General features: G+C 42.6%; 1 protein-coding gene across 1 annotated transcript; it reads right to left on the bottom strand.

Moving 5' to 3' along the window:
- Positions 1-9,934: 9,934 nt before the first annotated feature.
- On the bottom strand, positions 9,935-12,081 carry LOC134823814 (uncharacterized). The gene is made up of 2 exons (XM_063835391.1): positions 11,978-12,081; positions 9,935-11,822 (listed from the first exon to the last, which is right to left on the bottom strand). The coding sequence occupies exon 2, from the start codon at positions 11,670-11,672 to the stop codon at positions 10,101-10,103; it is 1,572 nt and encodes a 523-aa protein (XP_063691461.1). The 5' UTR covers positions 11,673-11,822; positions 11,978-12,081; the 3' UTR covers positions 9,935-10,100.
- Positions 12,082-14,946: the final 2,865 nt, after the last annotated feature.

Genomic DNA, 14,946 nt, shown 5'->3' with positions numbered 1-14,946 from the left:
AGATAATGTCGATAGAGAATCAAGCATGTCTCTTGAAGGAGATCTCTTAAGTAGCTGTGAACTAAAAACTACCAGCACAGATTTTGAGAGTGATATTGGATCAAAAGAAGAAGACCCTTCAAATGAAACTAGAACAGATATGGCATTGAGACAGGATTGTTTAAGTAATAGCGAATCAGTCTCTACTTTAGGAAAAGTTTCTTCGATAGAGATAACTTTGTTGAATGGAGAAGATACCCAGCAGGGAGAAGAAGAAGAAGGAGAATTAGTCAAGAGTATAGTTGAGAACTCTTCACCTGACCTCATTAACACCGACACACCCGATCTGATGTATGGAAATCTCTCAAGTGCGCACAGTTATGACGATATAGAGACATTGTGTATGCGTAGATACACCCGGGACTCTGAAAACTCTAGACCGGGATCAGGTCTCTCATCCGGCACAGTGTATGAGAATGTGCCTCCGCTTTATGAGAATCTCGATCATTGTCTGGAGGATGGAATACTCCTTGAAGAACAATATTTATCAAGTGGTGCAATTGACAAGGACGATCAAGACACACACAGACTGTACGCTGATAATTTGACTGATCCAATAAATGTCCAGCCATCTCCAAAGATTGATTACTTTCGCAAGCTGAAGCAAGATAAAAAGCAAAAGAACGACTTATCAATCTCCATAGACGAAACATCGACCTTTGCAATTGACCAGGATATGGAGAACAGTACAGAACTGTCTCACTCTTTTGGGGAAGTATGCTCGGAGACCTCTCTCGTGCAGGAGAAGGAGTACACTCCTCCCCCGACCAGGAAAAGGGAGAAACCAGCCCGACATTCCTCTCTTCTCCAGAGCTTCTTCAAGCGGAGGAAGTCCTCTGTAGAGATGGAAGTTAAACACAGTAGTCTACCTCCTGGTGTTAAGGGAGTCATGAGAGAGATGGGGGAATCTGGTGACTTGCAACCAGAGGAGCTACAATCTGAGGAGCTACAATCTGAGCAACTGGAATCGGAACTGGAATCACTTGCTGATGAATTTCAGAGCGAAAATGAGTATGAAAATATGGAAACACTGGCTTTACTCGTTCCCTCGGACACTACTGTATCAGAAACAGTTCCCGGCCCCTCTTCAGCAGAAGAAAACACTGACTTGTCACATGAGTTTAGCGAGCCTCCTTCTTTTGAGTCTTTGAGAAAGAGATCTCTTGATCGCACCTCAAATTGGAATCAACCACTGGTTCTTCCAACAGCCACAAGTAGTTCTAGGCTCACCTCAAGAGTTTATGATAATAAACATGGTTTAGGAAGGAGTATTTCTTCAGTTAATCTACCGGAATATCGTGAAAGAAGAAAACAAAGCATTGTTAGAAGTGTATACACTTCTGTGAGAGGAGCCAAATGGAAAAGAGAATCTTTAGCCTCGAATAGATCTTGTATTGATTTTGACACTTTGTCCAGCAAAAAGAGTTTGTCTAGAAGGGAAGACTTTACAAGCTCCAGTTTCTCCCTCCCCAGAAGGAGAGTCATGGAGTTATTTGTGAAGGAGCCCGACAATACCTTTTACAGAGAAACATGTGACAATAGCAAGATAACAGAAGAAGATGCTATCCTGCTTCAAAAGAGTTCATCTCTACACACAATTCACAGTTACAATGGTCAGAGTAACGAGAAACACGAGGTTCCCTCACACACCACGTGTTATGACGTCACACCACGTGCTGTGACATCACACACCATCGCATCAGAAGACGTTGCTGTGAAACAACCCGAGGAACATTCAAATAATGCTGATAAAGACTTGCGGTTGATTAGTCATACTCCGAATTCAAATATTAAAAACGAGAACAATTCCCAAAGGTCCAAAATAAACGGCGCTCTACCAAAACGTAGTGGAAGATTTAGGGCCTTGTTTAGAATAGGTCGTAAAACTTTAGTACAGCCGAGTATCAAGTTTAAGAGAAGCAATGAGAATGTGGCACAGAAAGAAGATTCTCTGAAACGGGGTCCGGACTCCGTCAGAGTCCCGGACACTCTAAAACCTGTTCCAGACAGTATAATAGCTGATATGGTGGCCATGGATCTAACCGTGGTTAGTATGGGGGAAATGAATAAATACGATTAATAATCTGCTGCTGTAGTTTACTTGGAATTATTCGTGAATCGTGGGGGGGGGGGGGGGCACACCTGGCCAATCTGCCATTGCATTATCCAAATTGTCATATTGCTAAAGACAAAGTGTAGTTCAAATTTACATTCCTCTTTGCTACAATTCCTTCCTTTAAGCAAAAAAACTCCAGATTCTTTCTCTTTGCACCCTTTTTGAGACCTACTACTGTAAATATTCAAAATTTAAAGGAATTTATCCTTTGACCCATATAAACTTGGCACAGCATTTCACCTTATGATTTCACATTGCTATAGTTCAATCCTGAAACCAAACTTTCTGAAATTCTTCCAAAGAATACAATATTGGAGCGTTCACATATGACTACAGCAGCCGAGGGGGTAGAGGGTTTGGAAATACTGTCAGTTGCTGACGGGGGGGGGGGGGGGGGGCGAAAAACTTACTAATCGTACTGATCAACTTTCAAAGTCAAGGCGTACTCAAAACGTGAAAAATCGAAAATGAGTTCAAAGTTTAGTAATAAAATGGAAATAATATCGTTTATTAAATATAGCTGTGGTCAGTTTACTACCGACCTCATAAGATACAAATTTCAAGTGTGGCAGTGCAAATGTTTCAATGTTTCATGTCTCGACGTGATGAGGGACAGTCTACACTTATTATAAATACCGATACCTTCAAAAGTTTGAGCTGGAGTATTGAACAATCAAGTTGTGGGTATGGGAGCGTTAACATGTTATGACGTCAGCAGCCAAGGGGAAAGAGCGGCCGGTTTGGAAATGGAAATGCTGAATGGGGGGAGGAGAGTCTGAGCCTTCCTGACGTCAGCAGAAATGTAACGTAAATTTTGGAATTTTTTGTTGTTTCAAATCAATTTTATTAACAATAAAACTTCGCTAATTTCCTCAATATTAGTACAATTCGGTGAACTGAAATTTGTTGGAGGCCATCTACTTAGGACGTCCGCCAAAATCGCAGATTTTCAGACCACCCCTTCACTTGTTCGGGTGTGTCCGAACTTTCAAAACCCCTCGCTGGCCGACGGGAGGGGGTAAGTATTATAGGGTAAGTCATAAAGTTTGAACTTTAAACTTTTACAGGCATGGTTGCAACACTACTGAATGTTTCACTGTTTTGATATTCAGGCGCACAGCGCGCGACATTTCAAAAATGCACCACTGGGCCTTGCCGAGCTGTGAACGATTGACATCGTGAATCAACCCCCCTCCCCCCACGAAGAAATTGATTCCTATAACCCTGATACTTGGTCACTAAGTTATTGTTGTTGTTAATATTACAAGAAAGAGTAATGTTTTATTCAAATGTTAAACCAGAACAAGTAGTAATTATAGAAAATGATAACAAGAATCAAACATCATGGTAAATTACAGAATCATAACCCAAACTGAAATTAACAAAAGTAATATTTTGTAACCTGGCAAACTGCCATCAGTATCATTATTAGTCAGCAGATACTTTAGTTTGCAAAGTGTCTCCACTGAAACTATAGAAGAAAGCAGATTTGGGAAGATAATAGAGAGACAGCAAGGTCTCCCCGTACATTTCCATCACCTGTGTGATGTGATCCCTGTCATAGTAGTTACTCTTTGCGATTATAAACTGACTGTTCATAAATAGAAGAACTGTGAGCACTCCTACGGTTTTTAGCTGGAACGCCTGAGAATCAGTTAAAAAGTAAACATTAAAATTATTACTTTAACTTGAATAAATTATTGTAATAATTGTATTGATTACTACTAGGGTCACTATAAACGCCTTAAAATACTTAATTGCAATCATTTAAATGATATACATAAATAAACAAATATAACGATTTTAGATAAAGAACGTGAGGTTTCGTTTTGGTGCGTGTACGTTTGAACATTTTAAAGATTCTCTTACTGAAGCCTTATTTTTACACTATTTAATTCAAACAGTATGGAATCACTTAATATTATAACTAAAAAGTGTCTAAGTAAACTAACTTACCATATCAACACTGTAAGTTGTAACGAAGGATAAAACTAGTAACCAATAGTTACTAGTGCTTACTATTGGTTACTATTGGTTACTATTGGTTACTATTGGTTACTATTGGTTACTAGCAGTTACTATTGGTAACTTACCATATCAACACTGTAAGTTGTAACGAAGGATAAAACTAGTAACCAATAGTTACTAGTGCTTACTATTGGTTACTATTGGTTACTATTGGTTACTATTGGTTACTATTGGTTACTATTGGTTACTAGCAGTTACTATTGGTAACTTACCATATCAACACTGTAAGTTGTAACGGAGGATAAAACTAGATCGAATGCTAGAAGGGCTAGAAAGGCGAGTACTGGACCGGTTGCGTAAAGGTTAAGTCTGTTGAACGACAACTCCGTTCCTTTTCTTTCTTCCTTTATATCAGTTATTTTTTTCGAACTCAGTCGACCTTTCACTCTTCTGTGGATATGACTAGTGGTTACTAGTGGTTACTAGTGGTTACTAGTGGTTACTAGTGGTTACTAGTGGTTACTAGTGGTTACTAGTGGTTACTAGTGGTTACTAGTGGTTACTAGTGGTTACTAGTGGTTACTAGTGGTTACTAGTGGTTACTAGTGGTTACTAGTGGTTACTAGTGGTTACTAGTGGTTACTAGTGGTTACTAGTGGTTACTAGTGGTTACTAGTGGTTACTAGTGGTTACTAGTGGTTACTAGTGGTTACTAGTGGTTACTAGTGGTTACTAGTGGTTACTAGTGGTTACTAGTGGTTACTAGTGGTTACTAGTGGTTACTAGTGGTTACTAGTGGTTACTAGTGGTTACTAAAAAGGGTGTACCCTAATAAAAGTAATAAGAGGTTACTCACTGGAGGTATTCAGAGAATGTTACAGTAGCTCGACTATAAGCGAATGTTAATACAGCTACTCGTACCATCCAACATCCAACAGTCCTGCGCGTAGAAAAACATAGTAGTGGTAACTATTGGTTAATATTGGTTACTAGTGGTTACTAGTGGTGACTATTGGTTACTAGTGGTCACTATTGGTTACTATTGGTTACTATTGGTGACTAATGGTTACCATTAGTGAATAGTGTAGCTATAAAAGTGCAAAGTTTTAGAATATTGGTTACTAGTGGTAACCAGTGGTTACTATTGGTTACTAATGGTGACTAATGGTTATTATTAGTGAATAGTGTTACTATAATAGTGTTACTACAAAGTTTTAGAATATTGGTTTCTATTGGTTACTAGTGGTAACCAGTGGTTACTATTGGTAACTAGTGAAAGTAATTATTCTCACCACGCAGAAACATTAGTCCAGGTTTGAAAAGCACATGCTACAAAGCACCCAACAGCACTTGCTAACATCTTCATATTCACTGCGGTTACTATGGTTACTAGTGGTTACTACTTGCTAACATTTTCATATTCACTGCAAGTACAGTGTTTGATTATCACATCATTCAATTAATTGATTGACAAAGATATTAGATAAAGCGCGAAAATAAAGTTTCATGTTTCTTAAAAGTTGTTGTTTTTTGCACCAAATTTTTACCAGTGTGTGAGGAGTATTGATGAGTGTCAGTACTCTTACCAGTGTGTGTTTGTTTGTGATATGTAGGAGTATTGATGAGTGTCAGTACTCTTACCAGTGTGTGTTTGTTTGTGATATGTAGGAGTATTGATGAGTGTCAGTACCCTTACCAGTGTGTGTTTGTTTGTGATATGTAGGGGTATTGATGAGTGTCAGTACTCTTACCAGTGTGTGTTTGTTTGTGATATGTAGGAGTATTGATGAGTGTCAGTACTCTTACCAGTGTGTGTTTGTTTGTGATATGTAGGAGTATTGATTAGTGTCAGTACTCTTACCAGTGTGTGTTTGTTTGTGATATGTAGGGGTATTGATGAGTGTCAGTACTCTTACCAGTGTGTGTTTGTGTGTGATATGTAGGAGTATTGATGAGTGTCAGTACTCTTACCAGTGTGTGTTTGTTTGTGATATGTAGGAGTATTGATGAGGGTCAGTACTCTTACCAGTGTGTGTTTGTTTGTGATATGTAGGAGTATTGATGAGTGTCAGTACTCTTACCAGTGTGTGTTTGTTTGTGATATGTAGGGGTATTGATGAGTGTCAGTACTCTTACCAGTGTGTGTTTGTTTGTGATATGTAGGAGTATTGATTAGTGTCAGTACTCTTACCAGTGTGTGTTTGTTTGTGATATGTAGGGGTATTGATGAGTGTCAGTACTCTTACCAGTGTGTGTTTGTGTGTGATATGTAGGAGTATTGATGAGTGTCAGTACTCTTACCAGTGTGTGTTTGTTTGTGATATGTAGGAGTATTGATTAGGGTCAGTACTCTTACCAGTGTGTGTTTGTTTGTGATATGTAGGAGTATTGATGAGTGTCAGTACTCTTACCAGTGTGTGTTTGTTTGTGATATGTAGGAGTATTGATGAGTGTCAGTACTCCTACCAGTGTGTGTTTGTTTGTGATATGTAGGAGTATTGATGAGTGTCAGTACTCCTACCAGTGTGTGTTTGTTTGTGATATGTAGGAGTATTGATGAGTGTCAGTACTCTTACCAGTGTGTGTTTGTTTGTGATATGTAGGAGTATTGATGAGTGTCAGTACTCTTACCAGTGTGTGTTTGTTTGTGATATGTAGGGGTATTGATGAGTGTCAGTACTCTTACCAGTGTGTGTTTGTTTGTGATATGTAGGAGTATTGATTAGTGTCAGTACTCTTACCAGTGTGTGTTTGTTTGTGATATGTAGGAGTATTGATGAGTGTCAGTACTCTTACCAGTGTGTGTTTGTTTGTGATATGTAGGGGTATTGATGAGTGTCAGTACTCTTACCAGTGTGTGTTTGTGTGTGATATGTAGGAGTATTGATGAGTGTCAGTACTCTTACCAGTGTGTGTTTGTTTGTGATATGTAGGAGTATTGATGAGGGTCAGTACTCTTACCAGTGTGTGTTTGTTTGTGATATGTAGGAGTATTGATGAGTGTCAGTACTCTTACCAGTGTGTGTTTGTTTGTGATATGTAGGAGTATTGATGAGTGTCAGTACTCCTACCAGTGTGTGTTTGTTTGTGATATGTAGGAGTATTGATGAGTGTCAGTACTCCTACCAGTGTGTGTTTGTTTGTGATATGTAGGAGTATTGATGAGTGTCAGTACTCTTACCAGTGTGTGTTTGTTTGTGATATGTAGGAGTATTGATGAGTGTCAGTACTCTTACCAGTGTGTGTTTGTTTGTGATATGTAGGGGTATTGATGAGTGTCAGTACTCTTACCAGTGTGTGTTTGTTTGTGATATGTAGGGGTATTGATGAGTGTCAGTACTCTTACCAGTGTGTGTTTGTTTGTGATATGTAGGGGTATTGATGAGTGTCAACTGTCAGTACTCTTACCAGTGTGTGTTTGTTTGTGATATGTAGGGGTATTGATGTGTGTCAGTACTCTTACCAGTGTGTGTTTGTTTGTGATATGTAGGGGTATTGATGAGTGTCAGTACTCTTACCAGTGTGTGTTTGTTTGTGATATGTAGGGGTATTGATGAGTGTCAGTACTCTTACCAGTGTGTGTTTGTTTGTGATATGTAGGGGTATTGATGAGTGTCAGTACTCTTACCAGTGTGTGTTTGTTTGTGATATGTAGGAGTATTGATGAGTGTCAGTACTCTTACCAGTGTGTGTTTGTTACTTACCAGTGAGTGTCAGTACTCTTACCAGTGTGTGTTTGTTTGTGATATGTAGGGGTATTGATGAGTGTCAGTACTCTTACCAGTGTGTGTTTGTTTGTGATATGTAGGGGTATTGATGAGTGTCAGTACTCTTACCAGTGTGTGTTTGTTTGTGATATGTAGGAGTATTGATGAGTGTCAGTACTCTTACCAGTGTGTGTTTGTTTGTGATATGTAGGAGTATTGATGAGTGTCAGTACTCTTACCAGTGTGTGTTTGTTTGTGATATGTAGGAGTATTGATGAGTGTCAGTACTCTTACCAGTGTGTGTTTGTTACTTACCAGTGAGTGTCAGTACTCTTACCAGTGTGTGTTTGTTTGTGATATGTAGGGGTATTGATGAGTGTCAGTACTCTTACCAGTGTGTGTTTGTTTGTGATATGTAGGAGTATTGATGAGTGTCAGTACTCTTACCAGTGTGTGTTTGTTTGTGATATGTAGGAGTATTGATGAGGGTCAGTACTCTTACCAGTGTGTGTTTGTTTGTGATATGTAGGAGTATTGATGAGGGTCAGTACTCTTACCAGTGTGTGTTTGTTTGTGATATGTAGGAGTATTGATGAGGGTCAGTACTCTTACCAGTGTGTGTTTGTTTGTGATATGTAGGAGTATTGATGAGTGTCAGTACTCTTACCAGTGTGTGTTTGTTTGTGATATGTAGGAGTATTGATGAGGGTCAGTACTCTTACCAGTGTGTGTTTGTTTGTGATATGTAGGAGTATTGATGAGTGTCAGTACTCTTACCAGTGTGTGTTTGTTTGTGATATGTAGGAGTATTGATGAGTGTCAGTACTCTTACCAGTGTGTGTTTGTTTGTGATATGTAGGGGTATTGATTAGTGTCAGTACTCTTACCAGTGTGTGTTTGTTTGTGATATGTAGGGGTATTGATGAGTGTCAGTACTCTTACCAGTGTGTGTTTGTTTGTGATATGTAGGAGTATTGATGAGTGTCAGTACTCTTACCAGTGTGTGTTTGTTTGTGATATGTAGGAGTATTGATTAGTGTCAGTACTCTTACCAGTGTGTGTTTGTTTGTGATATGTAGGAGTATTGATGAGTGTCAGTACTCTTACCAGTGTGTGTTTGTTTGTGATATGTAGGAGTATTGATGAGTGTCAGTACTCTTACCAGTGTGTGTTTGTTTGTGATATGTAGGAGTATTGATGAGTGTCAGTACTCTTACCAGTGTGTGTTTGTTTGTGATATGTAGGAGTATTGATGAGTGTCAGTACTCTTGTTAGGATGATGAAGAGAGCTACACTCTTGTACTGTAACAACCCCACTAAAGGGGTGAGGAAGGCGGCTACTGCTGCTGTAAGAAGTTCAGTAGAGTTCCTCTCTAACACCTTCATCACGTGCTTCTCCTCTCTCCGACTCCTGGACACACATGGTTACTAGTGGTTACTAGTGGTTACTAGTGGTAACTATAAGTGGTTACTATTGGTTACTATTGGTTACTAGTGGTTACTAATAATTACTAGTGGTTACTAGCGGTAACTATTGATTACTATTGGTTACATTTTTAGTTTTAATTTTTGACATGGTTTGTGGTTTAATGTTTAATTGTCCACGCGGACGCAGGTAAGAAATTCCTTGAGTTAATTAAATTTGTTAACTCTCATATCGTTTATAGGATGCCCTTAGTGAACTATGGTTTGTTCATTTCATTATTGTTTTCACAAATCACAACACAAACTAGATAATATCTAACTTACAATTCATCAAAGTCAAATAATAATTTGAACGACAGGTACTCTGAATACCGTCCCCATTCCAGCTTTCCTGTTTTAGGCATCATTGTAGAAAATTAGTTGAAAACGAGCCCTGCTATACTACAAGCAAGGAAAACTATAAATAAGAAAACTTCTTCGGCACAGCAATACTTTGTGAATATTACCGTGACAGGTTCATTTGAGTGTTTACAGCCCACGCTTACCTTGCTTCCTATATTGTAGTTAATTAAATTGAAAATACAACCTTCTGAATGGAGGGTTTGTTGGTTACTAGTGGTTACTAGTGGTTACTAATGGAGGGTGATTTGTTGTTGGACACAATTAAGGACGGTATTTTAATAAAGAAGACAAGAACTAAATCATATCAAACTTGAATAATTGAGCTGATTTAAAGATCCAAATTTAGCAGCATAACAGTATTACTCATCAGCAGAATAATTCACCATGAAAGCACAAATCAAATCATCTTATAGTAGGACAAATTACCCTCTAAATGCTATATACTATTTACAGTGTCTTGATCTGATAACCCCTCCTCTAGTACCCTCTCCTCTTCCTCGCTTCCCTCCTCCGCTGTCTAAGACGCTGGAAGAACAATCTGCGTGCCTGGAGCATTTGTCGGCGAGATCTACGACATCTTGTTCTGTGAACAATCCTTCTCCTTCTCTGTCTCCTTCTCTTAGGTGATCTTGGACGTGGCCTGTGAGGAGACCTGTGAGGGGGTGGTGCACGCCTGGGTGGTGCACGCCTGGGTGGTCCACGCCTGGGTGGTGCACGCCTGGGTGGTGCACGCCTGGGTGGTCCACGCCTGGGTGGTCCACGACCAGGTGGTCCACGCCTGGGTGGTCCGCGACCAGGTGGTCCACGCCTGGGCGGTCCACGACCAGGTGGTCCACGACCAGGTGGTCCACGACCAGGTAGTCCACGACCAGGTGGTCCACCATGCGGAGGTCCACCAGGTCCCCCAGGTCCACCATGTGGAGGTCCACCAGGTCCACCAGGTCCACCATGTGGAGGTCCACCAGGTCCACCATGTGGAGGTCCACCAGGTCCACCAGGTCCACCAGGTCCACCATGCGGAGGTCCACCAGGTCCACCATGTGGAGGTCCACCAGGTCCACCAGGTCCACCATGTGGAGGTCCACCAGGTCCACCAGGTCCACCAGGTCCCCCAGGTCCACCAGGTCCACCAGGTCCACCAGGTCCACCAGGTCCACCATGTGGAGGTCCACCAGGTCCACCATGTGGAGGTCCACCAGGTCCACCATGCGGAGGTCCACCAGGTCCACCATGCGGAGGTCCACCAGGTCCACCAGGTCCACCAGGTCCACCGTGCGGAGGTCCACCAGGTCCACCAGGTCCACCAGGTCCACCATGTGGAGGTCCACCAGGTCCACCATGTGGAGGTCCACCAGGTCCACCAGGTCCACCATGTGGAGGTCCACCAGGTCCACCATGCGGAGGTCCACCAGGTCCACCATGCGGAGGTCCACCAGGTCCACCATGCGGAGGTCCACCAGGTCCACCAGGTCCACCATGAGGAGGTCCACCAGGTCCCCCAGGTCCACCAGGTCCACCAGGTCCACCAGGTCCACCATGTGGAGGTCCACCAGGTCCACCATGTGGAGGTCCACCAGGTCCACCATGTGGAGGTCCACCAGGTCCACCATGTGGAGGTCCACCAGGTCCGCCATGTGGAGGTCCACCAGGTCCCCCAGGTCCACCATGTGGAGGTCCACCATGCGGAGGTCCACCAGGTCCACCATGTGGAGGTCCACCAGGTCCACCATGAGGAGGTCCACCAGGTCCCCCAGGTCCACCAGGTCCACCAGGTCCGCCATGCGGAGGTCCACCAGGTCCACCATGTGGAGGTCCACCAGGTCCACCATGTGGAGGTCCACCAGGTCCAACATGTGGAGGTCCACCAGGTCCACCATGTGGAGGTCCACCAGGTCCACCAGGTCCACCATGTGGAGGTCCACCAGGTCCACCATGTGGAGGTCCACCAGGTCCACCATGTGGAGGTCCACCAGGTCCACCATGTGGAGGTCCACCAGGTCCCCCAGGTCCACCATGTGGAGGTCCACCAGGTCCACCAGGTCCACCAGGTCCACCAGGTCCACCAGGTCCACCAGGTCCACCAGGGCCTTCTGGGCCTTCTGGGCCTCCTGGGCCTCCTGGGCCTCCTGGGCCTTCTGGAGGCTGGCTCACAATTTCTTCTTCATCTAAAACGATACATTTTTTAAACTTATAAATGTTGTTATCAAGTTAGTCCGATCGTGGCAAAATAAATATAAGTATTCCAATATCTGACTGCTTTGATGGTCTAAGTTTAATCTGCTCGCAGTTAAATTATTTATAAATGTAAACCGTTTTCTACCTGTAATCTCCGCAGAGCAGACACCAGCTATTAACAAGAAAAGGATCAACCACTTCATTGTGGTTTGATCAGCTGAAACAATATAAGAGAACGAAACTAGCACTAACATTAAAGTAAACCAGGCACACAATCACATGGATTCTGGAGACTTTTTATCTTTGTACACGTGACCATATGGGAGCTACATACAATCTACAGTATACAATCTACATCGCGATAATGCAGATATTATTATACTGTATAACCACGACCACGACCACGACCACGACCCTGACCCCGACCCCGACCCCGACCCCGACCCCGACCCCGACCCCGACCCCGACCCCGACCCCGACCCCGACCCCGACCCCGACCCCGACCCCGACCCCGACCCCGACCCCGACCCCGACCCCGACCCCGACCCCGACCCCGACCCCGACCCCGACCCCGACCCCGACCCCGACCCCGACCCCGACCCCGACCCCGACCCCGACCCCGACCCCGACCCCGACCCCGACCCCGACCCCGACCCCGACCCCGACCCCGACCACGACCCTGACCCCGACCCCGACCCCGACCCCGACCCCGACCCCGACCCCGACCTCGACCCCGACCCCGACCCCGACCCCGACCCGGCCCCGACCCCGACCCGGCCCCGACCTGACATCAGCCTTGTTTGCTCAGGAGCATAATCTAAATATAATTTAAATCTGATAATGAAAACTAAGTTTAACATTTAAATTCTAGTAGTTAACATCGTTATATCTCCCGGCTCTAGCAATTATTAAAAACCCTCCCTAGTATCTTTGCAATCATTTCTCATGCATTGCATGCTCTGTTTCTTTAAAAATGTATATAACAGTGAAACTTTGCCGTTATGTATGCTTTTTGTATGATCAGTATCATGCATGGAAACGACTGTATCTCCGTTAATAATTGCGTTTCCAAGATCAATTTTGCCGTTTTTCATGATGATAATCACAGATCACTTATTGATGTCAGATTATAAATGCTTTTGAGGTTTCTTTGCACCTGCCTTTCAGCTTATTTTTAGTGCTTACCTTCCAGGAACCCGTCTAACCCTAAAGTGGTGTCAAGACTCAAGAGACTAAAATAATTATTACCTGTTTAAATTCGCGTTTTATGGGGGTCCAAATTTTGGGCACTTAAATTCTTATTCCTTGGCCAATTTTTTAATTTTTTCATGCGGATTTGGAGGCTATTAAAGCATTTGAACCAGTCAAAAAAGTTTCAGTTGTATATCTTTTACTGTTTTTGCGGAAAGTCGCGTTATTGTTAAACTTAAAGTTGATGACGTGGTGTCAAAAAATTGGTATGGATATTTATAGTAAGATCGTCTCGCTTTATATAGTAAGATATGTCTATACCATAAAAATAAACAAACATGGCGGAGGATACGAGATGAAGTGCCTCGGTGGAGTGGTTTGAATTATTTGCTGTCTCAAATCTAATTTTTATTTTCGAAGCAAGAATAATAGTCTGTAGGACCGGATATTCGCCAACAACAATACTGTAATCACAGAGCTGTAGCTGTCTGTACTCGATAAATTAGGAAGTAAATACCTGCTAGATCAAGATAGTTATAGTGTAATGAGAGCTAGTGTATAGTACACGTCAGCAAAACACAGGGGAGAGCCAGTAACTCTCAGTTGGGCTGCATGTCACTCCTCTCTCTCCTCTGTCATTTTAGTCAGCTTATAACTACTCTAATTCTTGGGATCACTTCTTTTAAAACTCCCTTTTTTCGTGTCATCATTATTTTAGGAGTTTATTAATTAATTAATTCTGTTTTGTCGGTTGCTGCAGTCTAGTTCGTCCTGCTTTTTAATGCTCAAACTACTGGACATGGATCGTTAGCGACCCCTTTTTATCTCTGTTTCCCCCAAACCTTTTGTTCTTTTCTTTTGCAAGTGGTAAATCAACTGGTTGAACCACTAATCGATCCACTAATCGATCCACTAATCGATCCACTAATCGATCCACTAATCGATCCACTGATCGAACAACTGATCGAACCACTGGTCGATCCACTGATCGAACAACTGGTCGAACAACTGGTCGAACAACTGATCGAACAACTGGTCGAACAACTGGTCGAACAACTGATCAAACAACTGATCGAACAATTGGTTGAACAACTGATCGAACCACTGATCGAACCACTGATCGAACAACTGATCGAACAACTGGTCGAACCACTGATCGAACCACTGATCGAACCACTGATCGAACCACTGATCGAACCACTGGTCGAACCACTGATCGAATAACTGATCGAACCACTGATCGAACCACTGATCGAACAATTGATCGAACAACTGGTCGAACCACTGATCGAACCACTGATCGAACCACTGATCGAACCACTGATGTAACCACTGATCGAATAACTGATCGAAGAATTGGTCGAAGAATTGGTCAAAGAATTGGTTGAACAACTGGTCGAACAACTGGTCGAACAACTGGTCGAACAACTGATCGAACCACTGATCGAACCACTGATCGAACAACTGGTCGAACAACTGGTCGAACCGCTGATCGAACAACTGGTCGAACCACTGATCGAACAACTGGTCGAACAACTGATCGAACCACTGATCGAACCACTGATCGAACCACTGATCGAATAACTGATCGAAGAATTGGTTGAACAACTGATCGAACAACTGATCGAACCACTGATCGAACAATTGATCGAACAACTGATCGAACAACTGATCGAACAATTGATCAAACAGCTTATACTCTTATACAATTTTATAGAAAATTTGTACGTGATTTGGCACTAGGATGAGAATCAGTGTTCTTGACTTTGCAGTCTGATATAATATACGAGCCACGAGGCTTACAGCGCCCATCAGTATGAGGTTTCACGATATTTTTACAGGGATATCATATATCGTATATATATATAATATACCCCTTCTATATAAACGAGGGGTGGATATTGTAATCTAATCCCGGATGTA

Source organism: Bolinopsis microptera, chromosome 12, assembly GCF_026151205.1.
Source record: "Bolinopsis microptera isolate Bmic1 chromosome 12, MBARI_Bmic_1.0, whole genome shotgun sequence".
NCBI classification, from domain to species: domain Eukaryota; kingdom Metazoa; phylum Ctenophora; class Tentaculata; order Lobata; family Bolinopsidae; genus Bolinopsis; species Bolinopsis microptera.
This window is presented reverse-complemented; position numbering and strand designations above follow the sequence as displayed.